At 60.1% G+C, this 24,416-nt stretch overlaps 2 protein-coding genes across 3 annotated transcripts in view; one reads left to right on the forward strand and one right to left on the reverse strand.

Moving 5' to 3' along the window:
* NPRL3 (NPR3 like, GATOR1 complex subunit) overlaps window positions 1–12,027 on the forward strand; it is a 39,597-nt gene extending 27,570 nt beyond the window's left edge. Inside the window, exons 7-13 of one of the 2 annotated variants that reach the window (XM_081089797.1) lie at window positions 2,004–2,141; window positions 3,328–3,484; window positions 6,469–6,575; window positions 7,200–7,329; window positions 9,278–9,467; window positions 10,085–10,277; window positions 11,051–12,027. In XM_081089797.1, the coding sequence (XP_080945923.1) occupies window positions 2,004–2,141; window positions 3,328–3,484; window positions 6,469–6,575; window positions 7,200–7,329; window positions 9,278–9,467; window positions 10,085–10,277; window positions 11,051–11,216 (1,081 nt within the window). In that variant the 3' untranslated portion in view covers window positions 11,217–12,027. The remainder of the gene's footprint in view (window positions 1–2,003; window positions 2,142–3,327; window positions 3,485–6,468; window positions 6,576–7,199; window positions 7,330–9,277; window positions 9,468–10,084; window positions 10,278–11,050) is intronic. The other variant, XM_081089798.1, reaches the window with a different exon arrangement.
* MPG (N-methylpurine DNA glycosylase) lies at window positions 11,952–21,203 on the reverse strand. Its single transcript, XM_081089799.1, has 4 exons — window positions 21,099–21,203; window positions 18,196–18,429; window positions 15,487–15,691; window positions 11,952–12,399 (listed from the first exon to the last, which is right to left on the reverse strand). The coding sequence occupies exons 1-4, from the start codon at window positions 21,120–21,122 to the stop codon at window positions 12,023–12,025; spliced, it is 840 nt and encodes a 279-aa protein (XP_080945925.1). The 5' UTR covers window positions 21,123–21,203; the 3' UTR covers window positions 11,952–12,022.
* Window positions 21,204–24,416: the final 3,213 nt, after the last annotated feature.

Below are 24,416 nucleotides of genomic sequence, written 5' to 3' on the forward strand. Positions count from 1 at the left end.
GGCATTGAGATCCTGGGAGAGGGCATGGTGTTCCCCGTGCCCCGAGGCAGGGCAGGCAGAGTGTCTGGGAGCTGTGGGGCAGTTTGCAGGAGCAAATGGCTGGTGCTGGCAGAAATCCTAGGGGTAGTTGAGGGTGATAAATGTGCTCTGTATTCTTCCCACTGTGTTCTCTCCCCATTCCCTGCTTGAGAGAATACAGGCTTATTTTTGCATTTGAAACTGCTGACCACAGATTCAGCCAGCCCTCGGCAGACCTGTGGGGGAAGCTTGGGGTTGTCGGTCTGCTGCTTGAGGCTTCAGGGAAGAGACTGTAAGAACAGCCGGTGGGTGTGGGGGGTGAGGGCCATGCAGCTGCTTCCCAGCATTGGGTACCTGAATGCCCCCAAGAGAGGTGTGGGGCCTGGGTGAAGTGGCAGCTCCCACCAGACTCCCCCAGCCACTGGCCTGCCCCACCCTTGGCTGGAGGCGGGCACCTTGGTCTGTCCATCCAGCTGGGACTAGCCTTTCAGGGGCGGGATGTGATGGAAGGAGCACCGCCTAGCCCCGCTGGGTCCGGCAGGCCAGGCCTTCACAGTGGGCGCGGCCCGCTCATCACCTGCTGCGGGACAGCGAGGAGCGGCGAGGGGACTTGGCTCAAGCAGTTGCTTCTCTTGTGTCAGACACCAAGTGCTTTCAGTGCAGGGGCTGAGCAGCCGGGCGGAGGGTGGAGGTCAGGCCGGCTTCCCTGCCGGGGAGTTTCAGAAGCTCCTGCTGGAAACAGCCCCTTGGCATGTGGTTCCCCAGCCGCCAGGAGCCCGCTCTCTGGGCAAGGGCTGCCTGAGTCCCCCAGAGCAGGAAGCGCATCCCTCAGGCCCCTCTCCTTCCTTCATCTATGAGGTGCTTCTCAGTGCCCCCAAGTGTCCCACACGGAGTCAGCCATGCTGTGAGCAGTGAACAAAACGCAAGGCCCCACCTCAGGACTGCATTCCGGTGGAGGAAACAGCTTAACCAGCAGACAGGTAGGCGTGTCCTGTGGTCAGGTGCTCAGTGAGCAGTCAGATTGCCTGGGGGGCTGCGGCTCACCAAGAAAGTGGCACTTGAGTTGAAAGCTGAAGGAGGGAAGGAGCTCCTGGCACCTGGAGGGAGACTTACAGTCAAGGACAAGTACAAGGGCCCTAAAACAGCAGGGAGGCTGGTGTAGCTGGGCCTGCCTGGGGTGGGAGACAAGGTCAGAGAACGTGGGCATGTCACTCGAGGCTCCTGGCATTTGGGGGTCTTGGCTGGAACTGCCGAGGTGGACGCCATGGGGCCTGTGGGGGAGGGTGGACACAGGGGGCCAGTGCTGAGAAGGACTGTGCTTTGTAGGTCCCTGCAGGTGGTGAGACACGTTTGCTAACGGTCTGAGGCAGGCGGTGAGAGAAGCGAGGAGGCAGGGACAGAGTTGCTGTGTTTGGTCTGAGTGAGGATTGGCCTGAAAGAACCAAATTGCCATCAGTGAGGCTGGTTTTGACAGCTGCTGTGGTGCACCTGGGGCGCTGCTGGCATCTGCAGGGAGGTGGGCACTATGTGCTCCTCCCCCCAGGATGCCCTGTGGGACCTGGCACCCCCACCCTTCCTGTGCTGCCCACGGCTCCTTCTGGGGGACAGGCCTTGCCCTGCCTGCCTGCCACCTGTGAGGGGGCGGGGCTCTCATCAGGGGTGCAGGAAGAGGCATGAGAAAACACCCCTGCATCGGTTGCATTGAGCCTCTGAGAGAGAACAGGCTTCCCTGTGCCCTCGCACTCTGATTGGACTATAGAGTCCAGGGCTAGCCAGAAATACAACATTTTCCTCTCTTCAACATGCTGAGTCTGGAGAGATGCTCTCCTGCCCTGGGGTCTCCACGTGTAGTTTCCTCCGACCACCAGGAGCAGTGCACTGGGAAGAAGTCCCTCGGGCGGGGTGTTGCGTGTGTGTGTGTCTGGGTAGCAGTTGCTGTGTGCATGGGCGATGGCACCGGCAGAAATGGAGCCTGCTGTCTGCAGCTTGTGTACGTCCGGCGTGGTGCGGCTGCACATCAACAGCTGGCTGGAGGTGAGCTTCTGCCTGCCCCACAAGATCCACTACGCTGCTGCGAGCCTCATCCCCCCTGAAGCCATCGAGCGGAGCCTGAAGGCCATTCGGTGAGTGCCAGCCAGGCACACTCCCTGCGGGGCCCCTTCTCTGCTGCCTGAGGTTTCACCAGTTACTTTGTTCCAAAAGTTCTTTTCTTCCTGCCTCAGAAATTGGCAGGTCAGGCTCTCCTGTTTATAGAAGTGAAAACACATGTTTTTGTGTCTGGTTTTGTATAGAAAGGACCAGCTCCAGGCTTTCCCTGGGCGTCTGGGCACTGCCTGGGTGGGTGGGGCTCCGTGCTGAGGTCCTCGCCTGCGTCCTGGGTACTGAGCATCCTGGGGAACAGACGTACCATTGGGGGGATATTGTCGTCATGGTGTTGCTCACCGGTTCCTCTTACATTTGAATTTGAACTTGTGGGATCTCCTGTTTCTTAATTTAATAGATTTCCTGCAAGGAAAGAGCTGAGCCCAATCTCCTTCTGCCCCAGCCCCCAACCAAGTCCTCAGTTTCCTTAAATATTCTTTAACTAAAAAAAGAAATCTGGGCACATTGCAGAAAATGTGAAGGTGAAAGAAAGCAAAACACTGCCCCATTCTCTCCCCTCCCCCAGTCTGTGCTCCAAGTTAATTTCTTTCCTCCTGGTTTCCTTGCTAAGCATATTTTTATGTAGTTCTATTCATAGTCGCAGCAGCGATTGTACTTTTCCCATATTTGGGACTCTTTTCTTTAGGAAAGATTCATTTATTTTTTCAGTTACAAATGTTTGCAGGGCAATCCCAGAAGTGGGAGATGGAGTCTGGTTGTCAGACCTTCCTCAGCTTTTTAAAAAAATATGTTTTTATTGATTTTATAGAGAGAGGGAGGGAGAGAGAGAAACATTGATGACAGAAACATATATCTACCACCTCCTGCATGCCCCCTACTGGGGACTGAGCCCACAACTGGGGCCTGTGCCCTGATTGGGAATCAAACCTGATTGGTGCATGGGGCGACACTCAGTCAACTGAGCTACACTTGCTGGGCAGACCTTCAGTTTTATTGCAGTTTTTTCGTTCTTTCTGAGTGACAGTAATCCTTGCAGATGTTTAAAGGCCCTTGGACTTAGCACTGCCCTTGTCTCTAATTCCTCCTGTGGTCTCTCCTTTCTGAGGTTCAGTGCCTGGGGCCCCAGCTGCACCGTTGAGTTCCAGGTGCACGCCTGGGGCAGGGGACCTGTGTCTCACATGTCCTACTGACCTGACTGCTCCACAGCCCGTACCATGCCCTGCTGCTGCTCAGTGACGAGAAGTCCCTGCTGGGCGAGCTCCCACTCGACTGCTCCCCGGCCCTGGTGCGTGTGATCAAGACCACGTCTGCCGTGAAGAACCTGCAGCAGCTGGCCCAGGATGCAGACCTGGCCTTGCTGCAGGTATTGCCCTAGGGCCCTGGGGGAGACTGCCTGGAGAAGGGTCTGGGTACAGCAGAGCAGAGGGCCCTTGTTTGAAGGTGGGAGGGGCTGGGGTGTCAGGAAAGCAGGCTGCCTCCATCCAAATGAGAGCCAGTGACAGTGGCTCCGGGGTTGGCTGGAGGCTCTGAAATCTGAGTCAGGTCTGGATTCAGGGCTGACTTCCTCTTCCTTTGAGGGTGGTGAGGCTGCAGCAGAGAGAAGTGAGGCCCTGCGGTGCTGGGAAGGTGCCAGGACAGGGTGGCTTGTAGGGCTGGAGCAGAGGTACACAGCATGTGGCCACAGGAGAAAGCAGTACTGCAACCTCAAAGTAGGGGAAGCGAGAGCAGGACACAACATGGGCCTGCCCACATGCAGAGCCAGGACCTAACCTCATGGCTTGACCACTCCCCTGCAGTGCTGAACCATGTGCTTGTGGGATGCCCTTTCTGATTGGATGGAGGCCCCCTCAGCCCTGGCGGTGGATCTGGGATCGGGGGCTTCCAAGGAAAAGCACAGGAAGAAATTGCAGGCCAAGGGCAGGGGCTCCTCTGGTTCCGGTGACTGTGAGCACCGTGTGGCCACCAGAGGGCAGCAGGGCCTGTCCCAGGGACGTGTAGTTCCTGCGATGGCCACTGGGTGGCAGTTCTCTCAGGCTGAGGAGGAGCACAGGCAAGAGGCTGGCCCACCTGGGCCCCTGAGGGGAGCTTGTCCAACAAGGACTCGGATTCTGTCGTCCAGAACAAGCCTTCCATCGTCTGTACCCCATGGCCTCTGTCGGCCCCTGTGAGAATGTCTGTTGGGTTCTGCCAGGTGTTCATAGGGGCTCTACTGAGGACCACGCCCTGCGTGCCTTCCTTCAGAGCAGACACGAAACAGAACCTTAAATGCGCTCACTGTTCTGTATGTGCTGCAGAGCTTGTGTTCTGACCAGTGCTGGCCAGTGGCAGATATCTGTGAGTCTTCGCAGCTGCCATTTCAAGCTTCGAAAGAAGCTGGCCTTCTGTCCCCTGAGGCTGCCCAGCAGGAAGTCTGTCTGTACGCCGTGCCTCACGCTTGCTCTCCGTCTCTTTGGACAAAGACAAAGCTTTGATGATGTCGCCTTTGCTTCCCCGCCCCGGCCTTGCGTGGGGAGGAACTGGTTTCCTGGCTGGTGTGGTTGTCCAGAAGCTCCCGAGGCTCAGCCCTGGAGGTGGACCTCACCAAGCTCCAGGGGTCCAGCTGCCACAGCAGGTGGCCCAGTGGAGAGCCCGTGTCCGAGTCGGGTGTGAATGTCACTCATCTACAAGTAAATGGGGTTGTTTCCCTCATGATAGAATTAATATGTCCTTTCTTACAAAAGTTCAAATAGGACACAGTTTACAGACCCAAAAAAGAGAAAGTCCGCACAATCCCATATCCCAAACATAACTGCTGTGGATTCCTCTGGGTTTTTCTCATAGGTTAACGCAGTGGTCAGCAAACTGCGGCTCGGCAAACCGTGGCTCGTGAGCCACATGCGGCTCTTTGGCCCCTTCAGTGTGGCTCTTCCACAAAGTACCACGTGCAGGCACGCACATACAGTGCAATTGAAACTTCATGGCCCATGCGCAGAAGTTGGTATTTTGTGGAAGAGCCACAGTCAAGGGGCCAAAGAGCCACATGTGGCTCACGAGCCGCGGTTTGCCGTCCACAGGGTTAATGCATTATCTTTGAATAACAACATTTGGATCACACTGTACATTACTTGTGATTGCCTAAACAATGCCCACAGACCTCCACCTCCTAAGCCCCAGGACCTGTGTGGGACTTCGCAGGTGTGATTAAGGATCTGGAGGGGGGCAGTGGTCCTGTATTATCTGGGTGGGCCCAGTGTCATCACAAGGGCCCTTGTAAGAGGAAGGCAGAGGGAAATTTGACTCTAGAAGAGGAGGTGGGGATTGACCATGATGAGGCCACATGCCAAGGAACGCTGCAGCCAGCAGAGGCGAAGAGCAGATTCTTCCCGAGAGTCGGAGGGGGCTGCCCTGCCAGCACCTGACTCCAGGCATGTGCTAGTGGTGGTAGACTCCGGACTCCGGAGTGGTGCTCTGACTGTGGGGAGGCGCGGGCGGGGGAGACCACTGGGTGGGGTGGTGGCCGAGATGGAGGAGAGTGGGCGTGTCCTTGCTTTAGAGTAAGTGTCAGTGGGGCTTGGGATGAGGGAAGAGGGTCAGTGATGGAACGGAAATGTCTGTTGTGTTCAAGTGGGTGGTGCCACTGGAGGTCCCATGTGCCGAAATGAGCTGGGGAGAGGTGTCCTTGGCATCGCAGGCATTGCATGCAGGCAGGGGTGACTCGCCCGTGGAGGCGCTCAGTGATGGTAGAGGCAGCAGCCTGCCTGGGACAGTGCTCACCGAGGCTGATGTAGCATCAGATGTGCCCAGTGTCTGTCTTTGCACCAAGTGAGGCAGTGCCATGTTCTCAGACCGGGCCTCCCTGTGAGGCTGGAGGGATTTCTGGCATCGCGGTCTGTCTGTGGCCCATCCTGATGTCCAAGAGTCCAGGAGAGCAGGCAGTGGGATGTCCTCCAGGATGCTGAGCCACATGGGGATGAGTGCACGGGGTAGAGGGCATGTCTGGTGACCCCACATCCATTGTCACATGGAAACCCATCCCCTTGGAGTCCTGGCGGGGGTAGGGGACCTGCCTCTGCCAGGATGTCCAGCCAAGCCCCTTGCTCAGCCGAGCTTATCCCCTGATCCTGGGTGTTCCCAATGTCCCTGTGCGTGTAGGACCTTCCCTCAGGGCCAGCCAGGACAGTGTGGGGCCCTAAAAGGAAATGACAGTCCCAGACCGCACAGGGACCAGTGTCAAAAGGCTGTTGCTCTGAACATAGAAAACGCTGTGTGTGCTGCTGTGCCCAGCCCCCTGCGGGAGGTTGGGGAGTCAGAGAGAAGCCCAGTGGGCCAGCCTCCCAGGCACTGTGCTGCCAGCCCCTCTGCCCGCAGGTTTTCCAGCTTGCAGCCCACCTGGTGTACTGGGGCAAGGCCATCATCATCTACCCGCTGTGTGAGAACAACGTCTACATGCTCTCTCCCAACGCCAGCGTGTGTCTGTGAGTACCTCTGGCTGCCAGGGCCCAGGGTTTGAATGGGAAGAGGGTGTGGCTGGCAGGGCCTTCCAGGGGGCCTCTCCAGGTCAGTCAGGACTTCCCTTGGGCCAGATGCCTGGCCTCTGCCATGCCCAGGTTCTGATTCTGGCCTGGCCCAGCACCACATGGGCCTGGGCGCCTCTGGCACCTGCAGCCTTCAGGAAGGGCCTGCGCCTGCCATGTCTACAGCCAGTGAGCTCCGTATGGGGTGCCTGAGGGGTGGTCAGGAGCCTTGGCCTTCATTCCAGAGCTTAGAGGGGCTGTGGGGTGGCCTGTGCCCATGGCTTCTGCCACCCCTTGAAAGAAAGCAGCTGGGCTCTGTCCTCATTGTACCCACCCTGACCTCCCCACTGTGCCATTGCGCCCACCCTGACCTCCCCACTGGGCCATTGCGCCCACCCTGACCTCCCCACTGTGCCATTGCGCCCACCCTCACCTCCCCACTGTGCCATTGCGCCCACCCTCACCTCCCCACTGTGCCATTGCGCCCATCCTCACCTCCCCACAGACTCATGGCAAGGGCCCAAGTGCTGTGAATTATGATGGGAGGTCGCTGAGCTCAGGACACACTTGTCTCACTGTCTCCAGGTACTCGCCACTGGCTGAGCAGTTCTCCCACCAGTTCCCGTCTCATGACCTGCCGTCTGTCCTTGCTAAGTTCTCCTTGCCCGTCTCCTTGTCAGAATTTAGGAACCCCCTGGCCCCCCCTGTGCAGGAGGTGAGTCACAGGACTGGGAGCCCAGGAACCACCCACCAGCATTGGTTCCTGGTTTCAGGGCCCGCAGTGTGCTGCCCCCTTAGCTGTGGTTCAGGGGATGGGAGGGGCCTTGTGTAGGTGGTGCGTGCCCTACCCGGGTAACAAAAGGCTGGCTCCCCAGCCAGGCACCTGTAGATGCTTCACCAGTGACCCAGCACTTAGGCAGTTCACAACTCCCGCCCCCTCCCATGCCCCCACGGAGCCCACCCTGCCGCAGTGGGTTGTTGTTAGTGTTAAAACCCCAGTAAGAGGCCCAGCCAGGAGAGAGCTAATCCTTCCTGGGGGGACAGAGCCCCTGGTGCCCCTTTCTGGGCCTGGGTCCCACAGATGGAAGCTGCTGAGCCTGGGCCCGCCCTCCTTTTCCCTTCCGTCATGGTCCAGGTGGGTCTAGGCTCACTGGTACCCAGAGTGGCATCCAAGACGACCTGGAGAGGATAGGCCTAGGATAGAACCACCTGTTGATCTGGGTCCGGGTGAGTGGTGGGTGGGGGCCCTAGGAGGTGAGGCATGTGGAGTGAATGGGGGAGCTCCATCTATGTCTGGCCGGTTGAGTGTGGCCTGAATCTTCCTTCACTGAACACCTGGGGCTCTGGGCAGGGACCCAGGGCAGGGCCAGATGGGACAGGTGTCAGAGATGGGGCCAGGTGTTCTCAAAAGTGAAGGATTTGCTTTAATAAGCAGCAGATCTGTTAGACAAAACCAGTTTTTAGAAGCAGGCCCTTCCTTCCCTTTGTGAAGTTGTGAATGAGAAGGCGATCCTGGCTCCTCAGTGCATTCAGATGCCGAGTGAGACAGGGCTCTAAATGCCGTCTTTCATGGAGCCTCTGGGCTCCCGGAGCGGTGCCAGGTCATGGCAGCTGAAAGAAAGACACATCTTGCATCTGCACCCTCCCCCTCTCCAGCAGAGACTTCCTGCTGGTCTGGAAAGTGGGTGGATTTTTCAGGCCAGGCCTGCGGGGCAGCCTCATGCCTTGTCATGGGGCCCAGATAGAGCTGGGTGTGGGGTAAGGCTGCCTGCCTCTCACCCCTCCAGCTTTAGGCCTGGAACATGCTCTTCAGTGCTTTGGAGCCTCTGTTTTATTTCTTAATTTAATTTAAAATTTAGTTTACAATTCTTTTCAGTTTTATTTGGTTTTACCAGGTTATTCACGCCCATGGTACACCCCTATTTCCATGCCTGGTCAGCCAGCCCCTCCCAGGAGGGGACCCCCAAAGATGAGCAAGTGGATGTGTGTCTGAGAACATGGACACCATCTGGGCGCATTTCCTTGCTCTCCTGTGCTGGAGCTCTGCCCACACAGGGCTCCTCTTGCTCCTACGTAGGTGCTAGCCTGTGGGAGGGGGGTGGATGCCGCGCCCTGGGCACCGTACGCTCAGCATAGGTCCCTGTCCCTGGGAAGGCTTTTGTGTGGAGCTGAGGAGGGGACTTCCTGCTCTCAGGGCAGCTTCCTACAGCTTCTTTCTGCAGTGTCACAGGGAAGGGGTCCCACAGGCCCAGCTCTGTTTGGTGGGGTTTGCGCGGCAGGGCCCAGTGGCCTGGAGGAGACAGGGTAGCAGAGGGGTAGCTCTGAGCTGGGAGGGCACATGGGCCTCCATGTCACAGGCCCTGCTCCTCAGCTCTGGGCAAGAAAGGCCTGACACTAGGGCAGCCCAGTTGTGTGGTGGGAGCAATTGCAATATGGCCTCACTGCTCTCTAGCCTCGCTGCCTCCCCTGGGTTAGCTAAGAGCTCCCAGTAGCTAAGAGCTCCTTCCTGAGGGCCCCTGGAGCTTATGCACCCCCTGATCTCCAGGGTGACTTGTGGGGTCATGTCTTAGGCCATGGCTCCCCAATCCAATCAGGAAGGGAACAGGGTGGTGGTGGGGGTCAGCCTCCCCCGGTGCCCCAGGCCTCACACTGCTGTCCCGCAGACCCAGCTCATTCAGATGGTGGTGTGGATGCTGCAGCACAGGCTCCTGGTCCAGCTGCACACCTACGTGTGCCTGATGGCCTCACCCAGCCAGGACGAGCCCCGCCTGCGCGAGGATGAGGTTCCCTTCACTGCCAGGGTCAGCGGCCGCAGCCTCAGCACACCCAACGCCCTCAGCTTTGGCTCCCCAAGTAGGAATCCCTTCCCCGGGCATCAGTCTGGTGTGGGGGGGTGTGTGGTCGAGCACCTGGGGAACACTTGGGAGTGGTGGCCAAGAGGTACATGAAGGGCGCTGCTGGGCATGGCCGAGGGACTTCACGTGGCCACCCATGCACACACTGCCTCATGCGGGCGGCTGAGTCCTCACGCAGCCTTTCTAGAGGAGGGCAGGAGAGCCGTCTCCCCGCTTTCCTGCGCCTCGGGCTCTGAGGAGGCTGTATCTTTGGGCTCTTGAGCAGGGCTTGCTCAAGCCAGGAGTAGCCCGCCCCCGGCCTGCCATGCCACCCATCACTGGGAGGACAATTGAAACCTCTGCCCCAGGGCCTAAGAGAGACAGTAACTGCCATGGTCCCTTCTTGAAAGAGCCGTGTGGCCACAGTGTGCCCCCAAAGGCAGCAGCCATTGCCAAGCCCAAGTCCCTGGGCTTGGGGAAGAAGAGGGGCTGGAAGGCTTTGCGGGAGGTGCCTCCCGGCTGAGGCTTGGCCTCCGGCTTCAGGTTCAGGGTGAAGATAGTCCAGCCCCTCATGCATGTTGGGTGGGAGGGATGTCCTTGGGGGTGGGCTGCTCTCTGACCCATGCCCACCCGTAGCCAGCAGTGACGACATGACGCTCACCAGCCCCAGCATGGACAACTCCAGCGCAGAGCTTCTCCCCAGCGGAGACTCCCCGCTGAACAAGAGGATGACGGAGAACCTGCTGGCCAGCCTGTCCGAGCACGAGCGGGCGGCCATCCTCAGTGTGCCCGCAGCCCAGAACCCCGAGGACCTCCGCATGTTTGCCAGGTGGGGGCGGGCGACCGGTGGAGCTAGGCCCAAGTCTAGGTCAGGACAGGAAGTGGATGGGGCTGTACCCAGCAGCCCGCACCGTAAATCCGTTGACGACAAATAGCACTCACCGGTTGAGGGGATGTCCCATACACTGGGGTGCCCCTGCTGCTACCTGTGCACGCCAGGCGCGAGTTCAGTCTGCCGCCGCGACACCGTCTGTACCTCTGTCCTCAGGAGTCTCTCCAGGACTTCCTGGGGTTTGTCACTTCCTGGAAGCAGCAGCAAGTTCTCATCCCCATGGGCTAGTCTGGAGGTCAGACTGTCAGGGACTGAGCCCCCAGTGAAGAACCACATGCCGGGCAGCTCTTTGAAGCAGCTGGTCCAGGCCTCTGTTCAGTCCCGGCCGAGACACCCCCTAGAGCAGTGACCCCATTTGGATCCAGAGCCACATGGGACTTGCTGCCAAGTAGAATGAAAAAGAAGCCTCCCCAGGCCTGTGCCCCTGCACTGCCCCTCCCATGCCAGAATGCTGAGGGTGGGTGCGACCCTCGGGCTCAAGTGGGCTCTGGGGTTTGAACAGGAATGTGTTCTCACAGACCCACTTCAGAGAACCATGGTGGGCAACAGGCCCAGGACACTTGCCTGCTCCTGTTGGGGGTTGGGGGTGGGCATGGGCAGCTGCCTCCTGGGCCTCTGAGACGCCCTCACCAGCTCTGTTTTGGCCTGTGGGCCGCTCAGTGGCTGTGGGAACAGAGGCCAGCCTGGGCTTGTGCCGCCCTCCCCTCCAGGCTGCTGCAGTACTTCCGTGGCCGCCACCACCTGGAGGAGATCATGTACAATGAGAACACCAGGCGCTCGCAGCTGCTCATGCTCTTCGACAAGTTCCGCAGCGTGCTGGTGGTGACCACCCACGAGGACCCAGTCATTGCCGTCTTCCAGGCCCTGCTGACGTGAGCCTGGGCCGACGGTGCAGAGGCAGGCAGCTGCAGTGCATGGGGGCACCCGCATCTCCCCACCCCAGGGCTCCCTCCCAACCCGGCCTGAGTCCTTTTAGCCCTGAGACCCGACTTCACCTGCGTCAGCTGCCTCCTGGGGCTGCCACCCTCTGCATTCTCACCTGTCTAGTCCTCAAAACAGGTCCAGTGCCTGCGCTGAGAGGGTGAGGCTCTGAGCTGGGGAGCCGTCCAGGACTCATGCTCTGAGTGAGGCCTGCATGCTTCCCACACAGATTTGGGCCACATGTTTCTCTGACCTCCCTCCCAATCCTGCCCGTGTTCCCCGGCCCCTTCCACTGCTGCCCTTCCAAGACGGAGGGCCCAGTGCCTCCCTATCCTGTGTGGCCCCGCACTGCCCCTTCCCCCCAGCTTGCTGTGGGCCTTCCTGGCCCGGCCCTCACCATAGCCACCAGGAGGCTCATGCCTTAGCCATCCACTCCCCTTTGCCACCTGAGGCATGAGGGCCTGGGTTCATCCACGATGCTTACTTGGCTCCCCGTTGGGGTGGCTCTGCACTGGTGTTCCCAGTCCTCCCTCACAAGGGTGGGGGTGCAGTGGGCCTTCATCGGGCCTGAGGAAGGCAGTGCCCATGCTGGGCCTGGCTCGAGGTGCCTGCTGCACACGTAGCCCCTGACAGCCCCATCCTGGAGGAGGAACTGATCATTGATGGGGCTCTGGCTGAGACACAAGTGACACGTTTTCTAGAAATAAAGCATTTATTTGGTTTTTAAACAATTAAAAAGCCTGTCCTTAGCAGGCCCTTGCTTAGACCTGTGTGTCCTGCTCAGCTCCTCTGTCCACCACACTGACCCAGGGGCTGCCCTGGATATAGAAGCGCAGGGGCTTCTGGGCCCACTCTCCTGCGTTGCCGATGCCCACTCGGGCTGCTGCCACCACCGCTGGCTCCCTGGGCCCCGGGGGGCTGTGCTCTAGCCACACAGCCTTGTCCGTGGTGAGGTCTCGTTGGTCGAAGCTTTTGTCGATGGCCAGGGCCTGACAGAGCTTGGAGGGGCCACTGCAGAGCTCACGGTCTTTGAGGGCCCGGCCGGTACTGCCTTTCCGGGAGGTACTGCGAAGCTGCCGCATGGTCTCCAGGCCCCCCAGGGGCTCCAGTGCTCGCAGCAAGACACATGCTCCATCCCCTGTGGGACAGACAGACTGACTGGCCCTCCCTACTCAGGGCACAGCCAGTGCTGCAAGGATGATGCAGCTGCCTTCCTGAGCACCCCTGTACTCATTCACAGTCCAGACCCACTTCCTACACACCTGCACCCACAAGGCCCCAGGTGGGGCCTCCATGAAGCCAGAGGGCCTGACCGCCAGCTGGGGAGAACCAGTGAAGAGGCACGGCAAGTGCTTGCAGTTGGCCTCCTCTTGGCTTCCTCTGGTTTGGCGACCAGCAGCAGCTTTGAGGTTGGCAAAGGAAACCCCAAATGGCCGGTCCTCCCTGGGCATGGTCATCTCTACCCAGGCCCGGGGTTCCCCCATCTGCCTCTACCTACTCGGTGTCTATTGGGCAAGCCAGAAGGTTGGCTCTGAGCAGCTAGCAGTGTGCATAGGATGCTGGGAGAGCCTCACCCCATGACTCAGTGGGGAGACAAACAGGGCAGAGGGAGGTGCCTGCTGATAGCACCCCTCCTTTGGGATCCTTTCTGGCCCCCCATCCAGGCTACTTCAGCAAGTTGACACCCTGGGCCCAAGAAGACATTTGTCCAAATTCCCTTGGCCCTGCATGGCTAGGGGCAGTGATACCTGGACCCTGGCCAGAGAAGCCCAATCCCAACAAGGCCACTCTCCTGAGACACCAGCTCTGCTGACTCACGTTGGCCTGCCCTTCTACCGGGGGTCTGAGAAGCTCAGCCTGAGGGGTGGCCAGGCCAGTCCCCACTCTTGGGCCTCACCGTACAGGCCTCGTCAGCGCTGGGAGAACCTGAGTGGTTGCAGCAGCTACGCTCCCTGCACAGCCAGCAGCTGGCAGGTGGGGTTTCTGGGACCAGATGCTTTAACCAGCCAGTTTTCAAAGAACCTCAGGATATATTAAGGGCAGCCTGGCCAGCATGGCTCAGTGGTTGAGCACTGACCAATGAACCAGGTCACAGTCTGATTCCTGGTCAGGGCACGTGCCTGGGTTGTGGGCTTGATCCCCAGTGTGGGGCACACAGGAAGCAGCCGATCCATGATTCTCTCTCATCATTGATGTTTCTGTCTCTCCTTCCATCCTCTCTGAAATCAATAAAAATATATTTTAAAAATTAAAAAAGAAGGTATACTAAGGGCAGACCTAGCCGTTTTGGCTCAGTGGACAGAGCATTGGCCTGCAGACCGAAGGGTCCCGGATACGATTCTAGTCAAGGGCTCGTACCTAGTTGCTGGCTTGATCCCTGGCCCTGGGGCTCATGCGGGAGTCAACCAATTAATGTCTCTCTCTCGCATCGATGTTTCTCTTTCTCTGTCCTCCTCCCTGCCACTCTCTCTAAAAATCAATGGAAAATTTGATCCTTGGGTGAGGATGAACAAAAAAGAAAAAAAAAAAAGATATACTAAGGGCAAGCAAAGACTTGAAGTTCCAGTCCCTCTAATTGCTAGGCTCTGCCCAGCCCACCAGCCTCAGGGCTTCCTCCGTGTCCATGCCGAGCTGCTGTAGGTGTAGCACGTCCCTCACTCTCTTGCCTCCCAAATGAGCTGCAGGAGCAGCCTACCCCCTCGATCCCATGCCCGCTCTCCTGGAACACACCTGAATCCTGCACTCTGACAGAACCAGAACATCTTAACTCCTTCCCACAGAGTCTCCAGTCTCAGCTCTACTCCACCTGCACCACCTGTTGGCCTTGGCAACGCCCCTCCCACCCCCCACCAACTGCTCCCCTGGTCATCTCTGCACTGCATCCACCCTGAGGGCAGGCAGGCATGGAGCTCGACCTTGGCCCCCTCGCCCTTGATGCATCTGGATAACCTTTGGCACTGACTCTGTACCCATGTGGTTTGCTGCTCCCCTGAACTAGGTGTTCCTGGGGCATGTTGGTCATGTGTCCAGAAAGTAATAACGCCACCTCCCACATCTGCCCTGCCCACCCTCAGAAGCCCTGGCTCCTCCCTGCCTTGCTGACCACAGCCCCAGACTCCTCTGGACTCAGTCTCCCTCCTTATCTGAGTTCAGCCCCACCTCACATGGCGACCAAAATAAGCTCCAGAGTGAAATGGCCCTGGGAGTGCTCCCCGCCATCCTGATGTCCAGCCACTGTTTCCATCAACACCCTTTTTGTGCCAGGCACAGGGCCAGTCGGGTTATCCAGTCCTCATGCCCTTGCAGCTCTGGCAACGAGCACCCCCAGCTGCCCTCTAGGCACTCACAGACAAAGCTCCCATCCCCCTGGAATCATTCAACAAATGTGTCTGACATACAGCACAGCAAACCCGTCCCCACGGACCTCCTCAAGCTTTCGCTCATCTTGGGACCAGCATCAGGCTTGGCAGGCAGACGCGGGGACTGGAAGCCAGCGTGGGCTGGGCAGACCCTGCTCCTGTCAGAGTGGCTCTGATAAGATGGTGCTGTGGGCTCTGTCTTTCGAGCACAGACCACCCAGAAAGCAAAGCCACCTGCTCCCAAAGCACAGAGGCCCCCCGGACAGGCCCCATGAGCTGAGTGGGTTCTGGGAGCTCTAGTCCAGCATCTCCCCCTGTGGCACTGACATTGGGGCGAACGGTTTTTGGTGATTCTCCTGTGCATTGTGAGCTGTTCAGCACCAACCCACCAGCCGTGAAGACCCAAAATGCCTGCAGACAACGCCTAATGTTCCTCCAGGGGGGCAGAATCATCCCCGGTTGAGAACCGATTCAAGCCCCATAACTGGCCGCCTGGCAAGGCTCCTGCCAGAGCCCTGCTCAACTCAAATAGATTTCACCCTCCTTTTCCCACAACCAGCCCCTCCTGAGTCTACCCTGGCCTGTTGGTGACACCACGTCGGAGCTCTGGAGCCAGCGGTGGCCTCATGGAACCTGTGTGTTGTGTGTTCGGGTTAACCCATGACCTCTATTTCATGGGGGTCCCCAGCCTCTCTGACCACCCTGTGACCACGGCCAGAGCTCCTGAACCCTGACCTAGCCCAGCAATGGCACCTCCTTGCTCAAACACCTGCCCTCCCCTGGTCTTCCCAGGGGTCTGCCAGCTGCCAGCTGCCAGCTGAGGGGGCTGTGTCCAGGCCTCCTGCTCCAGCCCCAGCACTGCTCACCTTGGCTGGAGACATTCATGCAGAAGTACATGCCATAGATGAAGTACACATACAGGGTCCCCGGCTTCATGAACATGCCGCGGTTGCGGGGGGTCTGCCGGCCGCCCCTCGAGTGGGCAGCTTCATCCTCGGGCCCCAAATAGGCCTCAGTCTCAACAATGCGGCCACGGAGCTCTGTGCCATCGTCGAGTCGCCGGACCAAGACCTGTGGGTACCAGTGTCGGCTCAGGACATGAAGGGTGGTTCCCTCTACCTGACAGTCCACAGCCTGGACCGCACCTCCCTAGCTCTGGGCACACCAGGGCCAGCCAGTTTCCCTCCAATGGCCTCTGTCTTGGCGGACCTCTAGACAACAGACCGTGTTCACTGAGTGTCTTGTCCATAGGTTGCAGCCATTTCAAGCTCTGGCCTTGGCTGGGCTGCAAACCAGCACTAGTGAATTCACCCACTCCATGTCCTCTCAGGCCCCCCATCACACTGCCTCCTCCTCCCCAGGGTCCCCCTGAACTTACATGCTTAGGCTGGGGCAGGGCAGCATGGAGGACACCCCAGTGTTGCCCCACCATGGCTGCCTGTGGACTAAACACCAAGTACTGTCACGCTCAGCTCCTGCCACCAGCTGAAAGGCCTTTCTGAGCAGCGGGACTGGCTGCCCGCCGTGCTCCTGGCCGAACCATGGCCTGGGTGTAGCCAGCTCCACAAGGAATGGGGTCAGTGTGGGCAGTGGGCCAGGAAGATGAGCCTGGCTGCAGTTGGCTTGGACAGTGCCCTGGGCAGGGGTGGGGCCAGGAGGGGCCAGCCGAGGACAGGGGCAGTTGCCAGGGATTCTCACGGGAGGGGGGGGACAAGTGGGGGGGCAGCGGGTGCTCTCAGGCCAGCGGAGCACCTAGGAGAGCCGCCCAGGGGAGCCAGACCTGTGGAGTGCTGAGCATGCGCAGTCCATGCTCCCCAGCTGGGGCCCTTCTGCCCTATGGAGGGGACTGTTTCTGGGCTGCACAGCACAGTGTGGCCCAGTGTCCAAAGCTCCAGGCCTGACTCAACCAGGGCTCACAGTGGGGGTTTGGGGGCAGCCACCTCCCCAGGGGCGTGCCCAGCACCGGCCTTGTCCTTGGGCCAGAGCAGTCAGTTGGACAGCCAGGCCACCCCTGCCTTAGCCCAGGGAGCCCAGTGTGTGTGCGCCCGGGATCCGGGTCATGGGACAGGGAGGCGAGCGCTGGGGTAGTGTTGGAGGAGGCCTTCCTGAGACAGAGGAGGAAAGAAGGGGGTCGATGCCTCTCCTGGGAGCCCATCTCCAGGACGAAGAGGAAGTCCCATTCCATCTCAGATGAGGCCTCACTTCCATCCTCCCAGGGCAGCAAGGGGGCGTTGCTCTGTGAGCCTCGCTCCCCCCTTTCCACACCTCCAGAGGCCAACGGGGTGCCTGCCCTTGGGAGGGGAGCGTCTCACCGCTCTTTTCTCACTGTGGTTTTTTCATTTGAATTTTCCGCTCTGAATTTCATTCTGATAACATTTCCAGATAGTAGATGTCGGTTGCCTCCCATGCCCATTACAAACACATCTCCTTGCTGGTGGAGGCAACACCTTCTCAGACAAGAGGGCGACTGGAGGGTGGTCTGGGTGTCATGGCAACTCATTGCTCCTTGCAGTGACCTGTAGAGGGGTGACCCGAGCCTGGCCTAGTGGTCTGCAAGGACATCCACTGGGAGGCTGTAAGAGGCTGTCCTCCCTGGCCACAAGCACACAGTGCGAAACCCTCCTCCGCTGGAGACCGCCCTCTCTACCCTAGGGCTCGGGCGGGCATGATGGGGGCCTAAGGGAAGCTGACACGCTGAGGCCCTGAGGCCTTGACCTGATGCAGGGCCTCCTCTGCCCCAGGAGCCACGGTATGTGAGAGCGTAAACCCTCGTTACGCAGGGTCCTTTGAGAAGGACCCTTTGGCCCTGCAGCTGAAAGACAGTCTGGCCCTTAACCACAGAGTCCTACGTTAGGTTACACTCCGCTAGCTCACACTGTAGGGTGTGTCCTTTCAGCACCCAGCGCCCGCTGCCTTTTTCTCTTCGTCACAGAAACGGAGCCACTTGGCTACTGTAACCGAAAGGCAGTCTCATGGCATCGCGAAGAGGACCAGAGAGCCAGGAACAGCACCCCGATGGTGCTCCAGGCAGACGTGGCCCAAACTCTGCTGCTGCTGGCACGTGGGCCCTGCACCACCCCTGCTTCCAGTCTAGACCCTGAGCCTGCTCTGAGCTACAGGGGTCGCGGGGAGCCAGCAGTCGCACTGTGAGCTGCTGTGGTGAGCAGGAAGCTGTGAGTCAAGGCAATCCTGACACTGGGCAGTCCGTAGGCCATGGCCACTGCGCTCATGTGGCTGAAAGCTCTCACTACTACACAGACAAGCTACAGAGGGGCGCTGTGTCAGGGGACGGGGGGGACAAAGTCAGCCCCCCACAGACACACACCGGGGCCAGCACTTGAAAGAAACCTGGCCTGAGGACAATACCAGGTGGAGGCCAGTGTCCTCACGATCTCAGCATTCCTCCCACTGGTTCCGCACCCACCGCCGCCCAGATGACGGAGGCGCAGCTCCCAGTGCGGGCTAAGCGCTGACTGCGTGAGGACCAGCAGGGCCAGGTCCGGGACGCTGGCCCGGTGGCGAGAGGTCTGGTGCCCACAGATGCTGCATGGCGATGGCCACTACGTCGACATTACCTGTCCCAGAAACGCCCGGGCCAGGGGGACGGCAGGCTGGTCGAAGAAGTCTAGTCCCAGGCGAGCAGGGGGGTCTCTTGGGCTTGAGAAATAGATACTGCGCTGGGGACCCAGGGCGTTGGGCAGACCGAGACGGGGCTCCTTGGGGGAGGGTGTCGGGGTTCCATCTGGTGGGCTCTGGTGCTGCTCTGCCCCCAGAAGCCGCTGCTTTTTTAGCCCCAGTTTGCGGGAAAGCTGTTACAGGAAAGAACAAAATAAAGCGTCTGAATTAGGAGCGGGCAGAGGACTTGCAGCTTCAGGGCCGTATTTCACTGCCTGCCTCAGTTTCCTCATCTGCAAAATGAGGGCGACCGTGTTGTGCAAACAGAATAGAATGCCCGGCCCGATGGGCTCAGGGCCTGGCTCAGGAGGGTCCCGGGAGGCCTGGGGGAAAGCGTGCATGTGAGGAAAGGCTGGCGGCAGCAGAGACAGGACCAGGGGGACCACTGCTTCACACACCCGCCACATGCAGGACATGTGCAACTCTGGCAAAGGGCTGCAGGCCCAGGGAGGGGACGTGGGCACCCGCGGCTGGCACAGGGGCCTGGGATCCTCTGACTCCCATTTATCCTATGGATCCCGAATGAATTCCGAGCTTGCTTTTGGAACCCTTCAGACCTTAACCAGGAATTTGGTGGGGAATGGACTGTGTCATCCAACACCCCTCCCCCCCACCACCACCAGCTGACACATCCACTGTGCCCCACCCCACCTCAGAATGGCCTAGAACAGTGGTCGGCAAACTCATTAGTCAACAGAGCCAAATATCCACAGTACAAAGATTGAAATTTCTTTTGAGAGCCAAATCTTTTAAACTTAAACTATACAGGTAGGTACATTGTTGTTAACTTAATTAGGGTACTCCTAAGGCTTAGGAAGAGCCACACTCAAGGGGCCAAAGAGCCACATGTGGCTCGAGAGCCGCAGTTTGCCGACCACGGCCCTAGAACAGGGGTCCTCAAACTACGGCCCACGGGCCACATGCAAATACAAATATTGTATTTGTTCCCGTTTTGTTTTTTTTACTTCAAAATAAGATATGTGCAGTGTGCGTAGGGATTTGTTCAGTTTTTTTTTTAAACTATAGTCCGGCCCTCCAACAGTCTGAGGGACAGTGAACTGGCCCCCTGTTTAAAAAGTTTGAGGTTAGCCGAAACTGGTTTGGCTCAGTGGATAGAGCGTTGGCCTGTGGACTGAAGGGTCCCAGGTTCGATTCCGGTCAGGGGCATGTACCTGGGTTGCGGGCACATCCCCAGTAGGAGATGTGCAGGAGGCAGTTGATGGATGTTTCTCTCTCATCGATGTTTCTAACTCTCTATCTCTCTCCCTTCCTCTCTGTAAAAAATCAATAAAATATATTAAAAAAAAAAGTTTGAGGAATGAGAGAATAAATACAAAAAAATAAAAATTAAAAAAATAAAAAGTTTGAGGACCCCTGGTAGAAGGTCTGACACACACGGGTGGGTGGACACCAGGCTGACCACCTGCTTGGCTGCACTCCAAGCTCATGACCCCCCCCCCCCAGTGAGACCCCAGTTGTCCTCTGCCTCATGACCCAGGATGTCAGAACAAGCAGGGCAAAGGCGAGGTCTCCTGAGGGACGAGGAGGCTCTGCCGAGACCTGCCCACTCTCTGCCTCCTTCCTGCCACAACGACCCGCTCCCACCAAGGAAGCCCGAGCACACACCCTGGCTGTTCCAGGAACGGCCGACCTCCCAAGGGCGGGGGAGAGGACGGAGCAGGTGGGCAGCAGGGCCTGCGAACACGCCCTCCAGGGCTGCTCTTCAGCAGGACCCAGCCTCCCTAGCATGTGACAGACCCATTATTTTTAACATAAGGGCTGATGTCCCACGTCAAGTGGAGGCCGCCAGTCTGCTGAGAATGGACGCTGACGTGACCGTCTTTGCAGCCCGGCCCATCTGCCAGTCCCCACCAGGGGCTCAGACTCTGGGGCGCTGATGCCCCTGCTCTCACCCTGAGTTTGGCCCCTGGCCTGCCCCATGGCACTCGGCCCACCCTGGGGGGTGGGGGACTCACATGGCAGTCCAGGGACTGAGGCCGGGAGGCCTCCGCTTCCCCATCACCGACCTCGGGTTTGAAACGGCCTCAGGCCTTCGTGGTGATGGTGATGCAGGCTGTTTAACCGAGGGCTGAGGAACCCGGTGACCCTGCTGCTGCACCCCAAGGAGAGTGGGGTCTCAGACCCTGCACCCGGGTGCCCCACACGCACCGCCCGGCCCTGGTTGGAAATGAGGGTTCCCTGGGTGAGAAGCTCCAGAAAATGACCCGAGGTATCCATGCTCCTGTTTCCTCGTCTACGGTATGGGAACCAGCCACACCTGCCCTGAAAATAACGAGAGAAGCCGGAAGCACTTGGCTGGCGTACGGCAAGCACTCAACGAGGGAGGGACCCTGTCCACGAGGGATACCTCCGGGCAACGCCTGGGGATGAGATTCTTGCCAGCTGAGCGGGCCTGGCCTGGGTGCGGGTCTCCAAGGGCCCCGCCAGCCCGCCATCAAAACCTGGGCTCAGAGGGAGCGCGTCGATCGGCTGTGACAGACGCGGGGCCGGCCGACTGCTGCGCCAGGCAGGCTGCTCCTGGGCAGGGGCATCTGAGCCGGGCCCCGGTGCCCAGCATCCAACCGGTGTTGGGGTCCCTTCCCAGACCTCCCTGGAGACCTCGGGCCGGGCCTCGACTTCTTTTCTGGCAAATGGAGCTCGGCCAGGAGCCCGACCCCGCCGGCCCGGGGGAGGCCGCCGGGCGCCCGGTACTGGTTTTCCGCGGACTGTGCGACTCCGGGTGGGATGTGCGCCCTCGGCCGTGCGTGGAGCCAGAAGCGCGCTCCCCGGGGCGCGCACTCACCTGGGTCCCGCTCCGCACGGGCATCCCGCGGCCGGGCCAGGACTCCTGCGGGCCCCGCCAGCCCCCGGCGGAGCGCACCCCGCAGCCACCCCCGGAAGCCCCGCCCCGGCCGGCGTGGGGCCGGCGCCTGCGCAGAGGAGGGCGGAAGCCCGGGAGGGCGGCCTGGGAGCGGGCGCCGACTCCGCCCCGCAGGACGGGCCGGGCGGGGCCACACGGAGGTGGATCCGCGGGACCCGGGCTCCCGGGAGATCCCCTGGCCGCGCGCCTCACCTCGGTCCTGGACGCAGGCCCGGGGGTGCTGGGGCTGTGCGGGGCGAGCAGGGGGAGACCCGCCGCTCCCGCGACCTGCCTCCGCCCGGCGTGCCCTCCGCTCCCCCACCAGCCGCTGGTGATGCCGCCCAGGGGACTGGTCCGTCCTGAGCCTTGCCTGGGCCCTCGAGGGGCTCCTGTTGGAGCTGCAGTGCTTTGGAGAAGCGGCCTGCAGACGGTGGGGGTGCACGTGGAGGTCACGGGGGGGGGGCTTGTGGGGGACCGGGTCCTTGGGCCCCGCCTTCGCAGGGAGTCCTTTGGGTGGACAGCCTCCCAGGAAGCCCGCGCCAGGGTCCTCACGTCTGGGGATTCTGTCTCGGAGGTGGAGTCCCGACCCCTCCCGCCGCGAGGATGCCGAGGGGAGCCCGCCCGCCCTGAAGGGGGCCTCCTGGAGCATGGCCAGCCTCCACCAGGCCGAGGCCTGGGCTAGGGCCCTGGGGACCCACCGTGCAGCTAGGGGCAGAATGGGGAGCCCTGCTGCCCTCCACTCCCGATGCCTCTTCACACCCCCAGCACCAGCTGCCCACCCAGCCTGTTATCTCTCCAGTCGGATTTGTGCCCCAAGGGACAGGGGCAGGGGCAGGGGAATCTGGGGAGAGCAGCCGTGCCTGGCCCAGGGGAAGGAAGGCCTGTGGGTAGTCGCTGTCCGCTTGGGATTGTTCTGGGGGAATCCCCCTGGGGAGAGAAGGCACAGCGGTAGCACTAACACCCCACAGAGCCTCCCCGCTCCCTCACGCTGGGTTTTCCGTGGGTCTTCAGGACCCCTATGCAGTGGCAGGCACAGTCCCAACCCCACACAACCGACCTCTGTCCTGGGAAAGCCCTGGCCCTGCGAGGGCGTACCCCTGGGGCTGGGAGAGCAACTGGCATAGGATAATGTCAGAGCGGGTGGGGGTGGGGGGTGCTGGATGAATCATGTCACTGGGGCCCTAAGATGAGCGAGGAACCTGATTTCAGGGCAAGTCCAGTTGGGAGGACCCTGGTCTCCAACGGTTCCTTCTCTGCTGACCAGCCCAGGGCTGAACTCCAGCCCTCCAGCCTCCCTCTCTCGTCCCAGGGCCCCAAGCAGTACTTCCTGGGGAGGGAGGGGCAGCAGCTTCCAGCCCGCTGGAAACCACCCAGCGGCTTGTGGCACCAGAGCTGCTTCCGGGGGTGGGCAACGCCTCGTAGGCCCCGCTTGCCTGGCCGCCTGGATGTGACGCCCACCCGTTCTTCCTCCTCCATCCCCGCAGCCATTCTGTCTAAACAATGACGCCCCTTCCAGCCCTGTGTGCCCAGACCCCTTCCTCCCTTCCTCCCTTCCTCCCCCCCCCCCGCCCCGCCCCCCCCCCCCCCCCCCGAACCTTCTTCCTCACTTTGGGAGGGAATCTAAGATCTCAATTGGGCTTCATCCCCTGACGAGGGCATTCATTTTTATTCTTATTTCACAAGTGGTGCATGGTCATTGCAGAAACCCTGGGAGTCCGCACATTCCCAGGGGATGTCTGATCCCTACTTGAGGATGAGGAAAGAGAGGCTTAGAGAGCAGCCCTGGCTCCCAGGAGGAGGAAGAGGCAGGGCCAGTGCCAGCAACCCACTTCTCCAGATGTTTTGGCAGGGGCTTGCGCAACCTCTGCAAGGGGGGCTCCTCCTCCCGCCCCCCGCTTCCTGGTTTGTGGTCTGAGGCCCCACCACAGGCTGGAAGTGGTGGGTTAAGCATTCCCGCTGTGGCCTGCAGGACAGGCAGGCTGGGAGGGAGAGAAGGTGGAGCTAGGCAGAGGAGGGACCTGGGGCCTGCTCTGTCCCCAGTGTGCCGTGCGCGGGGCTGGGAGAGGCATGTGGGAGGATGCCAGTGGAAGTTGGAGGTGAGGACATCCTCAATATTCTCAAAGGGACCAGTGCTGGGGGGAGCTCTGTGCCCTGCTGGGCCAGCTCATGGCCTGTGGAGGGCCCACCGGCCACCAGAGCCTTGAGAGAAAGGATAAGCCGCTCTATCAGCACAGAGGCCAGAGCGCCAGCCCCAGCACCGGCTGTGTCCTCTCTAAGGTAGGGATGCACGGCCGCTGTCCCCTCGGAGGGTGGGGGTGTCAGAGTCCTTTGGGCAGGGGGGGCAGCTGCAGGAGGTGTGTGTGGGCTGCAGCCTCCCTCCCTGGGCTGTGCTGCCAGTGCAGCTGGGCCCTGGGCCCAGGTACTCACTGGACCCCTAGCCATCCCCTGAGACACAGGGAGGGGCAGCTGCCTCAGAAATAGCTACTGACTTCAGGCCCCTGGCTGGCTTGGCCCAATTCGGCCACCTCCCCAAATAGCCAGGGGTTGGTCCCACGATCCTCCAGGCCCCCGCAGCCCCCCACCTCCCAGCCCAGGGACTGGCCTGCTGAGCTGAGGATTCCAGAGTGGCTGGCAGGGACTCCTCCTCCTGGTCAGGGCTCCCAACCCCTCAGGTCCCAGAGTCAAGTACACACCCATGGGGGCAGGGGTGGGGGTGGGGGCGCAGACACAACATCCTAGTCACCCACCCACGGGCTAGGCCAGCCGTGGGCAAATTACGACCCGCGGGCTGGATCCGGCCCATTTGAAATGAATAAAACTAAAAAAAAAAAAAAGACCGTACCCTATTATGTAATGATGTTTACTTTGAATTTATATTAGTTCACACAAACACTCCATCCATGCTTTTGTTCCGGCCCTCCGGTCCAGTTTAAGAGCCCATTGTGGCCCTCGAGTCAAAAAGTTTGCCCACCCCTGTGCTAGGCAGTTGCAGCTGATTTCCATCTCTCCAGGGCTGGGTGGAGAGGGACTGGAAGCCCGGGGAGCCGGTTTCCACGCAGGGGCTCCTCCACCGGGGCACGAGGCAGTGGGGCAGAGTGAGGCAGAGCAGACGCGTGTGCATACGCGTGTCCGTGCGGACTAGGTCCAGGCCTGAGCACACGTGTTGATCCTTCTCTGCTCACACTATCCGGATGCCAGGGTCCCTGCTCAGGAGGCCGGGGTGGGCAGAGACCCTGGGACTCCTGAGTTTGCCTTCCAGAA

This window comes from Myotis nattereri (genome assembly GCF_964212035.1).
Source record: "Myotis nattereri genome assembly, chromosome: 4".
Taxonomy (NCBI): Eukaryota; Metazoa; Chordata; class Mammalia; order Chiroptera; family Vespertilionidae; genus Myotis; species Myotis nattereri.